The sequence below is a fragment of the Lonchura striata genome, chromosome 7 (genome assembly GCF_050655825.1).
Source record: "Lonchura striata isolate lonStrDom1 chromosome 7, ASM5065582v1, whole genome shotgun sequence".
Lineage (NCBI taxonomy): Eukaryota > Metazoa > Chordata > Aves > Passeriformes > Estrildidae > Lonchura > Lonchura striata.
Genome location: NC_140709.1, coordinates 923,523 through 939,271, shown reverse-complemented (window position 1 = coordinate 939,271; position 15,749 = coordinate 923,523). Strand labels below are relative to the sequence as shown.

The window sequence follows — 15,749 nt, the reverse complement described above, 5'->3', positions numbered from 1 at the left end:
AGGAAAAACGCTGTAATTAGCGCGTTACGGGCGTCTATTTCGAGATGCACGAGGTCGGAAAGCACAAAAAACTATCGCTGCAATAACTTCTGCTGCTCCAATCCCATCTGAAAAGCCCAGAGCTTGCTGCTCGGCCTTTCGAGGCTCGTGTTTGTGTTCCAATTTTTCCCACGTATTTGATGACGCCTGTTTTGGCCGGCAGAGCGGCCAGACTCCCTTACGGAGCAATTAGTTACACAAGGAATTAATTATAGCAAAAGCAGATGAGAGCAGCACTGAAAATAACTCGAGGTCAGGTTTGTGCCACGTACGGACTTGACGTCATCCGACAGGAGACCCCAAAAAGAGCCTTCCAAGGGAGCCCAGCCCCTGGCACCGCTCGGTGCCCGCTGGCAGGGCTGGGGCCCCCGGTGGGTCTGGCTCTTCCTGCCAGCGAGGAGGTTCCAGGAGCAGAAGATTCCCAGACCTGAGGAACTGCACTTTGTCCTGGAGGAAACCTGCCCCATCCTGTAATTACAGCTCGCCAGGCCAGTAAAGCCTGCCCCCCTCCATCTGCAGCCTTGGAACTCAAGGTGCCGCTCCAGCTCTGCTGTTCCCAAACATCTCCCGGAGTGTGGGATGAATCCCCTGAACAAGGCAGGGAGGAGCTGCCAGTGCTGCCCGGGGCTCTCCTGCTGGAGCAGCCCCACTCGCCGAGTTCTGCACATTCACAGAAAGAACATTGGAAAGGTATTTCATTACCCCTCTCAGACAAGGATCCCTTCTCCAGGCCTCCTCCAACAGCGAGAGCAGCCAGAGCTGATGGGCTCAGGCCCCATGGGGGGGTCCCTCACACCCCCAGCCTTATCCAAACCCCTCAGCACCCACGGAGGGGAGGGAAAGGCTGATGGACACAGCAGGAGCAGGCAGGGCAGGGCCACCTGCACAGGAACCCTGCCGGTCCTTCTAAAGAGCCAGGCGGAAATTGAATCAAAAATAAAAAATGTACCTGTTGGAGAGAGCCCAGAGGAGCCACAGAGCTGCTCCAGGGCTGGAGCCAGGCTGGAGCCAGGCTGGGAGAGCTGGGAATGTTCCCCTGGAGAAGGGAAGGATCCAGGCAGAGCTCAGAGCCCCGGGAATGTTCCCCTGGAGAAGGGAAGGATCCAGGCAGAGCTCAGAGCCCCGGGAATGTTCCCCTGGAGAAGGGAAGGATCCAGGCAGAGCTCAGAGCCCCGGGAATGTTCCCCTGGAGAAGGGAAGGATCCAGGCAGAGCTCAGAGCCCCGGGAATGTTCCCCTGGAGAAGGGAAGGATCCAGGCAGAGCTCAGAGCCCCTGGCAGGGCCTGAAGGGCTCCAGGAGAGCTGGAGAGGGACTGGGGACAAGGGATGGAGGGACAGGAGCTAGGGAATGGCTCCCACTGCCAGGGGGCAGGGACAGCTGGGAGATTGGGAATTGAGAATTCCTGGCTGGGAGGGTGGGCAGGCCTGGCACAGGTGATTCCATGGATGCCCCTGGATCCCTGGCAGTGCCCAGGCCAGGCTGGAGCAGCTGGGGCAGGGGAGGTGTCCCTGCCATGGTACTGGGTGGGGTCTGGGGTTCCTTCCAGCCCAAACCATCCTGGGGGTCCACGGGGCAGCAGCAGCTCAGGAATTTCCCCATCCCAAAGCCCTGGAGCAGCAGGCAGAGCTCCCTGCAGGGCCCCCAGGCTGGCACGTCCCCTCCGTCCCCTCCATCCCTTCCATCCCTGCTCTCACACCCCACTGGGCCCCTCCAGGTGAAGTCCTTGGGGCTGGGCTCTGCTTTTTTTGGTGTGTTTTGGGATTTTGGATTTTAATCGTCTTCTTTAACATTTTGAGTTCACTTGTGCCCAAATCCAGCTCGGCCCCAAAGCCAAAGCAGCTGGGTTCCATAAACATTTACTGCTGACACTTATGTTGCTGAGGATTTTCTCCTTCTACAGCTTTATTTTCCCTAAAAAGTTGATGTTTTGCACTGCTCTAACTCAGGAAAGTTTAAGGGCTTTTTTGGGAGATATTTACTTTTCCCCCCACACCACTCTCTGGTGGGAATCTCTCATGTCCCCTTTGGAAGTCAGGTACATCTAGAGGCGAGGCAGAGAAGTGCCACATGGTAAACTTAAATACAGATGTGCTCTCCCAACACCCGAAATTAAACCATTGTTATTCCACCATTCAGGAATCCAATGACTCCTAACCATAATTTAGCTAAGATCAAGTGTAAAATCTCTTTAATAATACCCGATACATCCTCTATCCTGGAGATTATATCCTGCATTTGCAGGGCATTGACTCCATAATCTAACAGGTCTTTTCCATCTCTGACTTCTATTAGCCTATGAATTACAACAAAAGGACCATTAGGCAAACCATAATTGTGGAAACAGCCTCTGACACGTGAGACTAACTCCTGCCATGGCAGGGGAAACTAAAATTAAAACCCCGACAATTGAAGGGAGAGCACTCCCCTTATCCAAGCGTTAAGCCACTCGATTAAAGCCAGGAAACAAAACTCGGTAAGTCACAGAAAAGGCATTTTCCCCCCGCATCCCTCTGGAGAAAAGGCTTTGGGCAGCACAGCAGGCGCTGCTCTGTCCCTGCAGGAGGGACGGGACCGGGGCTTATTTGGGATATTTTCCTTTTCTGCCGCCTCTGCCCAACCCGACTCGTCCTGGAGCCGCTCCTGCCAGGGAAAGTGCCATCCTGCCCGGAGCTGCGCCCGGGGCGGCCGAGGGCAGGGCTGGGCAGGGCAGGGCAGCCTGGGCAGGGCAGGCGGCCCCAGCAGCTCCGGAACAGGCTGGCACCCTCGGAACGGGCTGGCACCCTCGGAACGGGCTGCGGCTCTGCGAGCCCCGCCGAGGCACAGCCGGGCTCCGGAGGGAGCCGCACGCTGCAGCTCACCGGGGCTCCTCCCGGGCACGGCTGCCGGGGCTCCCGGCCCCTCCCGGGCACCGCCCGGCCGCGGGCAGCACGCTCCTTCCTCCCCAGCATCATCCTCCCGCAGCACTGCAGCCCGGCCCACAGAGCCCCCTGCCACCCTCCCGGCCACGGCAGGGACACGGTGGGCACTGGCCAAGGGGCCGGGATGCCCACCAGGGCTGTGGGTGGGCAGGGGGCACTGGCCAAGGGGCCGGGATGCCCGCCAGGGCTGTGGGTGGGCAGGGGGCACTGGCCAAGGGGCCGGGATGCCCACCAGGGCTGTGGGTGCCCAGGGCAGCTCCAGCCCCGCTCCCTGAGCTCCCGGGCTCCTCACCCTGCACCCAGGCCTCGGTGCCCAGCACAGAGTGAGCCCCACAGCCAGGCAGGGGGCAGCCCGTGGGTCACCCCAGTGCCATCCCAGCAGGGTGGCACTCACCCGGGCTGGGATCAGGAGCAGCAGGGTGGCACTCACCCGGGCTGGGATCAGGGATCAGGATCAGCAGGGTGGCACTCACCCGGGCTGGGATCAGGGATCAGGATCAGCAGGGTGGCACTCACATGGGCTGGGATCAAGATCAGCAGGGTGGCACTCACCCGGGCTGGGATCAGGAGCAGCGGGGTGGCACTCACCCAGGCTGGGATCAGGGATCAGGATCAGCAGGGTGGCACTCACCCAGGCTGGGATCAGGGATCAGGATCAGCAGGGTGGCACTCACCCGGGCTGGGATCAGGGATCAGGAGCAGCAGGGTGGCACTCACCCGGGCTGGGATCAGGGATCAGGAGCAGCAGGGTGGCACTCACCCGGGCTGGGATCAGGGGCAGCGGGGTGGCACTCACCCGGGCTGGCAGGAGCAGCGTGGCAGCAAAGGACTCGCAGCTGGGCAGTGCCCCCAGCCTGCCCCTTCTGGGTCCCTCTCTCAGAGAGGCTTTGCTGGGACACTCAGAACTTCCAGCACGTTCCCAGTTCTGGGCTGTAATCCATCCCGGAGCTCGGGCTGCCGTGGCTCGGCATCTTCTGCACCAAAAGAAGCAACCCCTGGTTCATTTTTCCCTCTCCCTGGAGGAATATCTCCACAGTAGTGATCCCTGGGAAATATCATTAACAAACTTGGGAGGAGCAGGGGCTGGACACATGGAGCCAGGGTTCCTTGCTGGATGCACGGAGCCAGGGTTCCTTGCTGGATGCACGGAGCCAGGGTTCCTTGCTGGATGCACGGAGCCAGGGTTCCTTGCTGGATACATGGAGCCAGGGTTCCCTGCTGGATGCACGGAGCCAGGGTTCCCTGCTGGATACACGGAGCCAGGGTTCCTTGCTGGATACACGGAGTCCAGCACAGACACGTGGCAGTGTCTCGGGCCTGCTCAGCCTCTGGTCCCACAGAAATGAACCTCTGCAGCTTCCCGTGGCACGGGCACCCCTGGGATCACCGTGCCAAGGGTCCTGCCCGGCCCTGCTCCACTGACCCTGCAGCTTCCTCCCCAAGACCTCTCCAAAGGCACAGAGAGAGGTCTGGAGCTCATTTTAGCACTGCCTCACTAACAGCAGGGGCTTTCTCCTGGTAACTTTGTCATTAAGTCATATTTTGCTTGCAAATCTGTTAAAAATGCAACTCTAACCCAAACCTATTTTATGGAATATGCATTTCTCATCGTGGCCCTGCTGCTCACTTACAGGTGAGGAAAGCATTGTGAACACATGAACTGTATTTGTTCATGTCAGGAAATGTAATGAAATAAAAATGTAACAATTCTCTCCATTCTGTAACTTCCATCCTCAGGAATTAGCACAAAGAATCATTTTTACACAGGTTTTTAGGAGGAAAAGACAAAGATGTGACTTGAAATTAATTTGTAATAGGCCCAGATGTGGTTTGTTGTCATGTGGTTTGTTGTCCTTCTTTGTGCTCTGTTACACAGGAGATTATTCATGACATAAATATTATGGATGTATGAACTCGGGGTGCTGTTCTTTGGGGCCCTCCATCATTCACAGTTTATAAATATTTATATAAAACGTTGTGATGCTGCGCTGAGCAGCCCCGAGTTTCAGCAGTTTGTTGATGCCACACACTCACACACCTATGGCTGCAAAATTCCTCACCGGACACTGGAAGTCGCATCACTCAAAAATCACATCCATGCTCTTCAGCCATGCCCAGGGAAATGCCCAATTTTACAGAAAAGAGGAAAAAGCGTGCAAGAAGAGTCCCTCCATGGCAGCTCCAGGGAAAGGCTGAGCTCTGAAATGGAGTCCTGAGCCTGCCCCACTGCAGAGACAAAGCTCAGAGGGCCTGAGGCAGGAGCCCCGGGTTCCTGCTGTACTCAAAACCCCGTGCCAGCCTTTCTGACAGCAGCCAGGCAGAACGGGCTCAGCTGGGATCCCAAATTCCCGAAGTGGCTGCCAGGGATGCTCACCCGGCACACGACCCTGACCCAGCTCCTGCAGGAAGGGCTTGGAGCCCCACAGAGCCACCCAGCCCCAGGGTGGCCAGGGTTGGAAGGGACCCGACCCCAATTCCAGCATCCCGGCTCGCTCCGAGCCCTGCCCAGCCCGGCCTGAGCCCGTCCAGCCTGGGGCAGGCTCTGCAGGCTGGCAGGGGCTGGCACCCGGGGCTGTGCCAGGGCAGGGCGGGCAGAGCCAGGCTGGCAGGGAATCCTGCAGGAACGCTGGGTCCGTGCTCAGGAGGGCAGGGCTGTGCCCCCACACCTGCAGAGCCCCGAGCAGAGCAGTGTCCCCTGCCCCTGCACCTCGGGGAGTCACCCTGGGCACGGGGGGCTCTGGCCCGGGCTGTTGGGGTGCAGCATCCCTGCCGAGGCAGCACGGAGTGCAGCTGGCAGCAGCAAAGCCACCCCTGTGCCCCCGGCTGGGCTCTCACCGTGACCCCAGCCCCGGGACAGTCCCTCCCCAGAGCCAGGACACTTCCAGAGGGGCTGGCCGTGCTCAGCCCCCGAGCTCCTTGTGCCCCTTTGTCTCTCTGCGGGGCTGGGGCAGGGCCTGCCTGTCCCCCAAACCCACAGAATGTCACCAGGGCCAGCACTGGCCACCCACAGCCCGGCCCAGCCCTCCACCAGCTGCCCTGCGGGGTGGGACCAGGCAGAAAAGACTTTTTGCTGTTTGCTTTATCCCCGTGGCACAGCAGCTCTGCCTGGGGTGCTGCAGCTCACTGTGGCATTTGTATGGAATGTTAACATGAAATAATAATTAAAGTTTTGGGGTTTTCTTTGTAGCAAAAATCAAATTAGTCAAGAAAACGGAGGTAAGGAATGCTATTTGGTGTTTGTTAATGCACGCGAGCCCCTGTGCCTTCGGTAAGGCTCACGACAAGCAGGAAATCTGGGTTTGGCAGTGCTGCAGGGCAGAGCCGTGCTGTTGAAGCCATTCATTCAGCAGAGCACCAGCACACACAGCAACACCCAGGGCCTGCTAAAAACCACCCCAGTGCCCTCCACAGCTGGGCAGGGGCTCCAGGCTCCAGCCCCCGAGGGGGCACACGGAAAGCTGAGTGTCCACACACAAAACCTGGGCAAACACCACTCAGCGTCCACCCGAGCTAAACTGCTCCACCTCGCCCAAGGAGCTCAGCTGGAAACGAGGAGCTGGGCAGGAAAGGCTGAAGTGACCAAAACACCAGTTTTACTGCAGAAATTCTCATCTCAGTGGCGGTCCCCAAGTTCCAAATGAGATTTGGTTTTTCACAGAGAATTTTAAAGATTGGAATAAGAACTCGAAGTTCTCCGAGTAGACAGGAGGCCTGGTCAATGGCATGTGCTGCTTGCACTGCTCCAGAGGCAGATTCCCCCATCCTGGCACCTTCCCTGGCACAGCAAAGAGCAGGAGCCAGCCCAGACCTCCTCCCTGGCTCCTGCAGCGCTGCCTGCTCGTGTCCCACCCCACCAAACAGCTCCTGGGGGATGCTCAGCGGTGCTCCAGCTCCCTCGGGAGCTGCGGGCCGGACAGGCTGCCCTGGAGGAGGCACAAATCACCTGGTCCATCCAAAGCAGCTCTCCTGGCCACCCTGCACCCCAAAAACATGCAACAGTCCCTTCAAAATGCAGCAGTGCCACTGCTCTGATAGACACGTACTTTGAAATAAGATAAATTAAACAAACAAACCCACAAAGCTCGAGCTTCTCTACGCTGTGCCACAGCAGCAGAGAAGGAAACTCTTCACTGCTAAACCAGGGGAGCAGAGGCGGGAGGAAATCGGGAAAAGAGAGAAAGCACACCACATAGGAAATGTCAAATATGTCAAAACATTCATGAATACCAACATCTCCCTCTGCACCATCCCCAGCTGCAGAGGTTACTCAGGGCTAACGCTTCAGCAAGTGCAGATTATGCAGCACAGGGTTTATTTATACATAAAAAAATCAGCTACAGGTGCATCCAAGGTGCCTTCTGCGTGCAGCCGGTCCGGGGATTTCTCCCACTAAAGAAAAGCCAGGAGGGTAAAATCGCATAAAACACCAATTTCCCAGCTCGGAGCACCCCGGAGGTGAATTCCTGCCGGCTGCTCGCGGTGCCCGTGACACAGATGGGGATAATTAGGCAAGGACCGAAAGCGAGTGTGCCGGTTCATTCCCAAAGCAGCGGCGCTCCGCTTTCCTCTGCAGGAGCAGCACGGCACCTCCTCGTCCCCGAGGCACCAGCGGGGCGCTCTGTCAGCCCGGTTCGGCGGCACTCGGAGCCCAGCACGCCCGGGCCATCATCACATCGCCCAGACCCTCCGAAAAACGCGGCTGAAATTCAAATGTCACCAGTGGAACGCGGCGGGCAGGGTGAGCAGCCGACACCTGGCCTGAACCCCGCCGCCGTTCCTTTGTGAGCTTTGGAAATCTCGGCGGTTTTGGGGAAACCGTGCCTCGGTGTAACTCCTCAGCCACCCACGGCGGGAGGAGGAGGGTGCCCAGCTCCGGAGAGGAGCAGCGACCCTCCCGTGCCGGGGCTTCTCTGGCAACGCCACTGCGACCTCCAGACAAAGCAAGCGCGCTCCAGCCTTGCACCTCGGTGTACCAGGGGAGTAACTCCACAGAAAACCGTGCAACTGTGCGAGCAAAACACAAAGTTGGGTTCAAAACAGCCCAGTGGGTTGGTTAGGAATGACAAAGCCTGGAATTCCGAGGGAGCAAACCAGGATGGGTCTGGCTGCTCCTCACACGAGCGGTAACAAATTCCAGCAGCAGCACAGAGCTAGAATAATTAAGATAGCTATTGATCTGGAATATTGCAAGCCCGGAGAAGTGAAACCTTTTAATAAATCCTCCCATTGATACCACCAGTTAAAAATCATCCCTTCAGCTCCGTACTTCGCCTGGAGCTGAACGCTTTTCCCAAGGTCTCTACACAGCGCCCAGCATTTCCTCCTCGCCTTCCTGCCTCGCCAGAGCCCGCAGAGCGCGGCGGGCAGGAGCGCAGGGAGCACGGAGGCTGTGGCAGCGCTGCCGCCCGCAGCCCGAGCCCTGGCAGCGCCCCGAGCCCTGGCAGTGCCCCCAGCCCCAGCAGTGCCCCCAGCCCCTGCCCACCTCCGTGCCCTGCCCACCTCGGTGCCGGGTCCGGGCTCGGCTGCCCCGCAGCTCCCCGCGGCCGGGGCGGGAGCGCACCCGGGGGAACTGCGGGGGAAAAGCCGAGGCAGGTGTGAAACGGCCGCCCGGGAAGGATAAATTCTGCTTTCCCCAGGTGCAGAGGGTTAAAGCTGTTGGAAAAGTTACTGCAAAGGGCGCTGATTGAAGTGGTGGAAGCAGCTGAGTTCTGGGAGGAATTGGGAGCAGCTGGGGGATATTTAGAGGAGGATCGAGTTGTTAAATTATTTCTATAAACAGGTTTCTGTCTTTCTTTTGTATTTCAAACCCCTTCTATAGCACAGGCATGTACACTTCCATGTTTATTCGCACATATTTAAGGAATGTCTGTATTCTCTCTACATATTTAGGGTATACCTGTATTCCAGGTACAATGTTTAGGTTAAAGCCACAACTACTCGGCCCGTGCCCCTGGCGATGCCAGGCTCAGGATGAATTAGGCAGCACCCGCCTCTGCCCCAGCCCCGCTCCCTGCGCGCCCCCAGCACCCGCCTGCCGCGGCACCGACTTTTATTCCTTCTTACAACTCTTTATTCTCGGGATTTTTCGCCTGAGCGAGCCGCAAAGCCCCTTCCCGGCAAGCCGGGTTCTCGGGGCTCGCCCGCACCGGGGGCTGCAGAGCCGCGGATCGCAGATCCCCGGCACCCCGGGTGGGATGCCGCACCGGGACGGGGATGCCGCACCGGGGCTGGGATGCGGCACCGGGTCGGGGATGCGGCACCGGGACGGGGATGCGGCATTGGGATGGGGATGCGGCACCGGGACAGGGACAGCCCGGGACGTTCCCCGCCAGCTGCGGGGAGAGCCTGCCCCTCACCCGTGTCCGTGGGCAGCGCGGGACGCGTGGAACAGAGGAGGAAAAGCGATCCCGGGCGTGCCTCTCCCACCCTCCCACGGGCGTTCTATTGGCTCCCGAGGCGAGAGGCCGAAGTTCCGTCCCTCCGGAACGAACCAGCGGAGTTTGGGTTCCTCCTCCCGCGACACGCGCGGAACCCCCGCGAGCGCATCCCGGGCCCGGCGCCCGCGGGGCTCCGGGCGCGGTGCCGGTGCCCGAGCGCGGTGCCGGTGCCCCGGTGTCGGTACCCCGGTAGCGGTGCCGGTGCCCGAGCGCGGTGTCGGTGCCCCGGTGTCGGTGCCGATGTCGGTACCCCGGTAGCGGTGCCGGTGCCCCGAGCGCGGTGTCGGTGCCCCGGTGTCGGTGCCGATGTCGGTACCCCGGTAGCGGTGCCGGTGCCCCGAGCGCGGTGTCGGTACCCCGGGGCTCCGAGCGGCGCGGGGCTTTGGGGGCAGCGCTGCCCGCTGCCCGCACCCGCTGTGCTCCCGCTGCCCCCCGAGCCCCTCCGCCGCCGCGGGTTTGGGGATAAAGCGGCTCCGTTAAAGGCGTTTTCCGGAGGAATCGGCCCCCGGGGAAGGGACGCGCCCGGGCGAACGCCGGCGCGGGGGACGGGCGAGGGAGGAGGGCCGGGACGCGCGGTCCGGAGCGGCGGGGACCGAGCGCGCTGCAAGCGGGGACGGACCAACCTCCGAGCCGCGGCTCTTCCTCCTCTTCCTCCCGCGGAGCCGGCGGCACCGAACGGCAGCGGCCGCGGGCAGCGCCGCTCCGGGATCGCCGCACGGGCAGAGGCTTTTGTCCCCTGGGTGCGGCGGGGGCTGGCGGAGCAGCTTCGCACTTCGGCAGAAAGGAGACGAAATTCGATTCGTTTACATGTTTTATTGTTGTAAACATTAAAATTGTCTTTCTCAAAGAAAGAGTTCTCGGGAGAAAAAATAATAATAATAATAATAATAATTATAATAATAATAATCCGCGTTTCTAACTGTCGTACACCATATTAAAAAAAGGCAGCGACTTTCCCGTGTGCCATACCGGGGTATACAGAGAAAAATACTACAGAATATGGCAATATTAAAAATATTACTCGAACATAAAATAATATATTAACCGACAATTTTTAGACATAAAAAAACAAATGGAACAAAACAAACCAAGAATTCAAAGTGCTCAGTAATTTCCAGGGAGTTATGTATAGTATAAGCACTCTGGAAACAGTCAAAAGCTGCTGCATGCAAGATCTGTTTAGCTTTAGACAACAAAATAATCAAGATATAAACTTCTTCTTTAATCAACATCAACAGTACATACAACACTTACAAACAAGGGGTGTCGGGCGGTGTTTACAAACACTATGTGTCCCTTTGGGGGGGGATTCCGGGGGGTAACACTTGTGCCCACCTATTTTACAATTGAGAAAATGTTTGAAGCTTAGATAACTACCAGTCTTTATAAAAGCTACCAGACTACATAGTGTCTGAAATACTATTTATAGAATATAGACATTACTGAAATAGCAAGTGCCTATAACATTGTCACCCTGGAATCGTCATGCTTCCCTGGTATGGACAGATTGGATTTTCTTTTTTTTTTTTTTTTTTAAATTCTCCTTTTTTTTTTAAATTATTTTTCCCAAACACATTGAGCTTTTATTTTTTATATTTTTTTTTAGAATTATTTTCCATGTTTCATCATAAATAGGCACAGAAGATTTTCTTTTTTTTTTTTTTTTCTTTTAAAAAGCCAAACTGCATCTGATAAATGTACAAGCCTTCGCCTTCATTAATGGCACGCCACCCACGCAGCGTTTGGGGTTTGGGTATATTACAGCTTTCTCTTACAGCAGAAAACTTTAGTCTTTAGGAGGGGGAGACTCGTGGGTCGCCTCAAGGCTCGCTTTGCCGCCTGAGCCAGGCTGGCTTGTCTCTCGCACCAGAAGTCCTGAATAACAAATTCACTTAGAAGCCGAGAATAAAAAGCTGATACCATGGTGTCTGTGTGGTCCGTGAGCCGCGTCCGTGATGCCCCAGAGCCGAAATGCCCATCGCGCTCTGCTGCAGGAGCCCGCAGCGCTGGCTGGGTGGGAGCTGGCACCCAGGGGTGCTGCTCTGGGCCCAGACCAGCTCCCCTTCAGGCAGCTGGAGCTTCTCCTCGGGTCAGCGGGAGGTGCGGGGAAGAGTCTTAGAAAGGTAAAGTGTCCAGGAAAAGTTTGTCGATTATTGCTGGCGGTGGCACCAAATCCTCCAGTTTCAGGTAGAAAATGCGCTGCAGGCCCTGCGTGCAAAGCGTGCGGAGTTCGGGGAGCTTCCCCAAGAGTTTGGACAAATAGTTGGGGCGATTCAGCCCCCCGTTATTGAAAGTCACGTGGTCTTTGAGACAATTTACGATCTTGTTCTGAAGCTCTTCCACCCGCTTGGGTTCCTTGAGCCCGTGCCTCTCTGCAAGGAGAAGGGAGCGGGACCTTACGGGTCTGGCGCGCAGCAGGGCGGGCGGGGGAGCAGGAGGGGGACACTGACCTGTCACCATGGCCAGGGCGGCGATGCAGGAGAAGGCAGAGATGTCGATGTTCATGTTTTGCAAGTTGGAGGAAAACTCCACGATGGAATCGATCCACTCCCCAAAGCCACGGATGCACTGCAACCGGTGCAGGACCACCCCGTTGCAGAAGATCAGCTTCCCCTCCACGGGGTTGGACCTGGAAGGAAGGGGACAACCCCGGAATGAACTGATGGATGAATGAGAGAGGGAGGAAAATTAGATAGGAAGAGAAAGCAGAGCAAAGGAAAGAAAAAGATAAAATATGAGAATAAAGAAAGAGAGATTGAGCGAAAGGAAGAAAGCAAGAAAGACAGAGAGGGAGAGAAAGGTAAGAGAGGAGAGGAAATGAAAGAGAAAAAAGAACGAGACCAGGAAAGAAATAAAAAATAATAAGAAAGGAGATGATGGGGGAGAAAAATCTAAACAACTAATTACTTGAGGAGCAATAACTGAAGGATTTAAGAGGCACCTAATTACCGAGGAGTTAATAAAATGCAGAGCAGTGGACCTTGAAAGGCTCTCCTCCCTGCCCCGCTCACCTGTACGCCAGGCGCAGCACGAACAGCTCCAGGAAGGCGGACTCGAAGAGCAGGTCCTGGTCCGTCTTGGGGAGGTCGGTGAAGCCGGGGATTTTTTCCGCCCATCCGCGGATGATCTCCATGGAGCCGGTCAGGAGATCGTAGAACTGCTGGATGTGCTGGGTGTCGTCACCGCTCAGCTGGTAGTCGGGGTTAGCCTGGAACTGGAAATTCATTTTAAAAAGCGCTTAATGAGGTTCTCTAAAGTCTATAACCCGTGAAATTGCTCACCCCGTCCCTGGCCGGGGAGCGGGCTGGGATAACAATTAAAGCTCTCTCTGACCGGTGAGGAAATTAGATGTTCCGGGGCAATTAATTCGATTAGGAACGGCGCTCCGAGGCCGCCGCTCTCCGTGCGCGGGGGCCCGATCCCGGGGCGGCGCCGGCGGGGCCGAGCCGAGCCCCCGGTCCCGGCGGCGCCGAGCCGAGCCCCCGGTCCCGGCGGCGCCGAGCCGAGCCCCGGTGTCCCCCCGCGGCGGCCGCGGGGCCGGCGGCTCCCCCTCCCCGGCGGCGGCGGCGGGGTCCCTCCGCGAGCTCGGTGCCGCTTACCCGGGAATAGTCCAGGCTGGTCATAGCCGGGTTGGAGTCGACATGGGCTCTCACCAGCGCACTGATCAGACTCACCGGGGGAGAGGGGGGAGAAGGCTCCTGGGGGCTCTTCGGTTTGGACGGCAAGCGGCCCCGCCGGCCTTTTAGGCTGTCTGTGCGCACCACTGCAAGAGACGGGGGTCAGGCGGCGCCGGCCCCGCGGGCACGGACGCGCGGACACCGGGCACCGGCCACACGGACACTCACCCTCCTTGACCATGCCGACGGCCAGGCACTTCTGGAAGCGGCAGTACTGGCAGCGGTTGCGGCGGCGCTTGTCCACCGGGCAGTTCTTGTTGGCCAGGCACACGTACTTGGCGTTCTTCTGCACCGTGCGCTGCGGGCCGGCCGGGCAGCGGCTCAGCGCCGCCCGCCCTGCCTGCAGCTCCCGCACCTCCCTCTCCCCCTGCTTTCCTGTTTCCCTTCCGCCCCTTCATCTTCTTTTCCGTTTTCCCGCTTTGTTTTTCTTCCCGTTCCCCTTCATTTTCTGCTCTCGCTTTCATTTTTTCCCCCTTATCTTATTTTCCTTTTTTTACCTTCACGTCTCCTCTTTTTTACCTTTATATCCCTTCCTCTTTTTCGCCTTTCTTCTCTTCTCCCTTTTAATTTTTTCCTTTCTATTATTCTCTTTCCTTCTTCTGCCTTTTAAGATTTATTTTTATTTCTTGATTTCCTTTCCCTTTTTCCCTCTTTATTTTTATTTCCTTTCCGCCTTTATTTAGTTTCCCTTTTTTCCCCTTTTATTTCCTTTTCCTTCTTCCCCCCCCCTTTCCTTTCTTTTTTTTTTTTTTCTTTTTTTTTTTTTTCCCAGGGCATTTAACAGGAGAAAATTGACAGCGTTAACATCCAAGCTAACCTCGCAGCTCCTAGCCGCGTTTTATATGCCAAGAGGAGGGAAAGAGACGCTCGGTAAATACAAATCCGTGGGCATTCATATTATTTACATTCCTTGGAGACCTCCTCTATTTAAAATGATAAGATTATTCAATCAGGATGGCGAAATAAAGAGATCACTTAATTTTACCGCGGGGAATTCCGTTCCACATGGTTAGCTCAGACGCGGTTCTCTGTCCTACCCGATTTCCATCCCGGCTCCCCCGCCGCCTCCGCGGGCCCCGCCGCCGCCGCCCCGCCCGGGCCCCGCGGCCGCCGGGCCCCGCTCACCTTGAAGAAGCCCTTGCAGCCCTCGCAGGTGCGCACGCCGTAGTGCTGGCAGGCCGCGTTGTCGCCGCACACGGCGCACAGCCCCTCGTTGGACGGGGAGCCGCGGGACGGCGGCGAGGGCGCCTGGCTGTCCAGCAGCTGCGGCGCGTGGCCCAGCGGCAGCCCCGGGAAGGCCATGGAGGGCTGCTTGCGGATGGCGCCGGGCACGGCGAAGGGCTGCCCGTCCACGCCGTGGTGCGGCCCGGCCGGCTCGGCGCCCATGGGCACGTGCAGGGCGCCGTCGAAGCGCATCTGGCAGCTGGACACGGGCGTGCCGGGCGGAGACTGCTTGAAGGAGAACAGCGACAGGCGGGACACGGGCGTTTTGCGCTGCTCCAGCATGTGCGTGGTGGCCACGTAGTTGGGGTGGAAGTTGTGCAGGGAGCCGGGGTCGTCCCACACGGGGCCGTGCTGCACCTGGAAGCCGGGCGTGGAGGGGGTCGGGGGCGACGAGGGCTTGTAGTAGACGGAGCCCGAGTGGGACATCATCTCCTCGGACTGCGGGGGCAGGTGGCCGTGCTGCTGGTAGCCGTGCATCTGAATGTCTTCCACCTTAATGGAGGACTGCTGTCCGGACAGGGGCATTTGGTACAAGCAGGGGGGCTTCACGTCGTAGCTCGTGTTGTAGTTGTCCATAAAGGTACTGAAGCTGGGGAGAGAAGTGGTGGCGGTGATTTCGGTGTTGGTGAGGTCCATGCTAAACTTGACGAACTCCGGAGTTAGGAAATCGGAGCTGTACTCTCCCGAGGAGTGGTAGCTGTAGCTCTGGGAGGCCGGGCTGGCTCCTTGAGGCGAGGACCCATACTGAGCCTGGACGCAGGGCATGGCTGCGAACGAAACAGCGGCAGGTCGGCTCGGCCCGCGCCGCCCCGCGCCGGGCACCGGCGGCCGCGGGCCGAGCGCCGGGACCCCCGGCCCCGCCGGGGCCGCGGAGCCGCGGGGACGGAGCAGCACCAACCTTCAGCCGAGGGAGCGGCGTTTTCGGGGCAGCCGAGGGCGGACAGCGTCGGAGCGCGGCGGGGAGCGAGGAGTCCGCGGGGTCAGAGCGCGGCGGCGGCTCCAGCCTGCCCGGCGCGACGGCTGCGAGAGACACACGGAGCGGCCGGTGAGCGGCCGGACACACGGACCGACACACGGAGCGACACACGGACCGACACACGGAGCGGCCGGACACACGGACCGACAGGTGAGCGGCTGGACACACGGACCGACACACGGACCAACACACGGAGCGGCCGGACACACGGACCGACACACGGACTGACACACGGACCGACACACGGACCGACACACGGACTGACACACGGAGCGGCCGGTGAGCGGCTGGACACACGGACCGACACACGGGCCGACACACAGACGCGCCGGCAAGTGGACGGACACACAGACCGACACACGGACCGACACACGGACGCGCCGGCAAGTGGACGGACACACAGACCGACACACGGATCGACCGGTGAGCGGACTGTCACACGGACCGACGCACGCACCAACACACGGAGCGGCCGGT

General features: G+C 58.5%; 1 protein-coding gene across 5 annotated transcripts; it reads right to left on the bottom strand.

Annotated features, from left to right (window-relative positions):
- Positions 1–10,188: 10,188 nt before the first annotated feature.
- NR4A2 (nuclear receptor subfamily 4 group A member 2) lies at positions 10,189–15,316 on the bottom strand. Of its 5 annotated transcripts, none has more exons than XM_021545685.4 (7): positions 15,195–15,316; positions 14,198–15,063; positions 13,241–13,370; positions 12,995–13,158; positions 12,407–12,609; positions 11,846–12,024; positions 10,189–11,767 (listed from the first exon to the last, which is right to left on the bottom strand). In XM_021545685.4, exons 2-7 carry the CDS (start codon positions 15,059–15,061, stop codon positions 11,511–11,513), a joined length of 1,797 nt encoding a protein of 598 aa, XP_021401360.1. In that variant the 5' UTR covers positions 15,062–15,063; positions 15,195–15,316; the 3' UTR covers positions 10,189–11,510. The 5 variants fall into 5 exon arrangements, with proteins under 5 accessions (XP_021401360.1, XP_085440197.1, XP_085440193.1 ...); XM_085584071.1 differs by having other exon boundaries at positions 13,070–13,158; XM_085584067.1 differs by having other exon boundaries at positions 10,189–12,024.
- Positions 15,317–15,749: the final 433 nt, after the last annotated feature.

What these genes read in the sequence shown, in the direction of transcription:
- NR4A2 (XM_085584067.1), bottom strand. Translation starts at nt 15,061, where the DNA reads ATGCCCTGCGTCCAGGCTCAGTATGGGTCCTCGCCTCAAGGAGCCAGC. An exon ending in CGTCGGCATGGTCAAGGAGG is followed by an intron (nt 13,159 to 13,240) that starts GTGAGTGTCCGT and finishes CGTCTCTTGCAG; the next exon opens with TGGTGCGCACAGACAGCCTA. An exon ending in CCAGCCTGGACTATTCCCGG is followed by an intron (nt 12,610 to 12,994) that starts GTAAGCGGCACC and finishes ATGAATTTCCAG; the next exon opens with TTCCAGGCTAACCCCGACTA.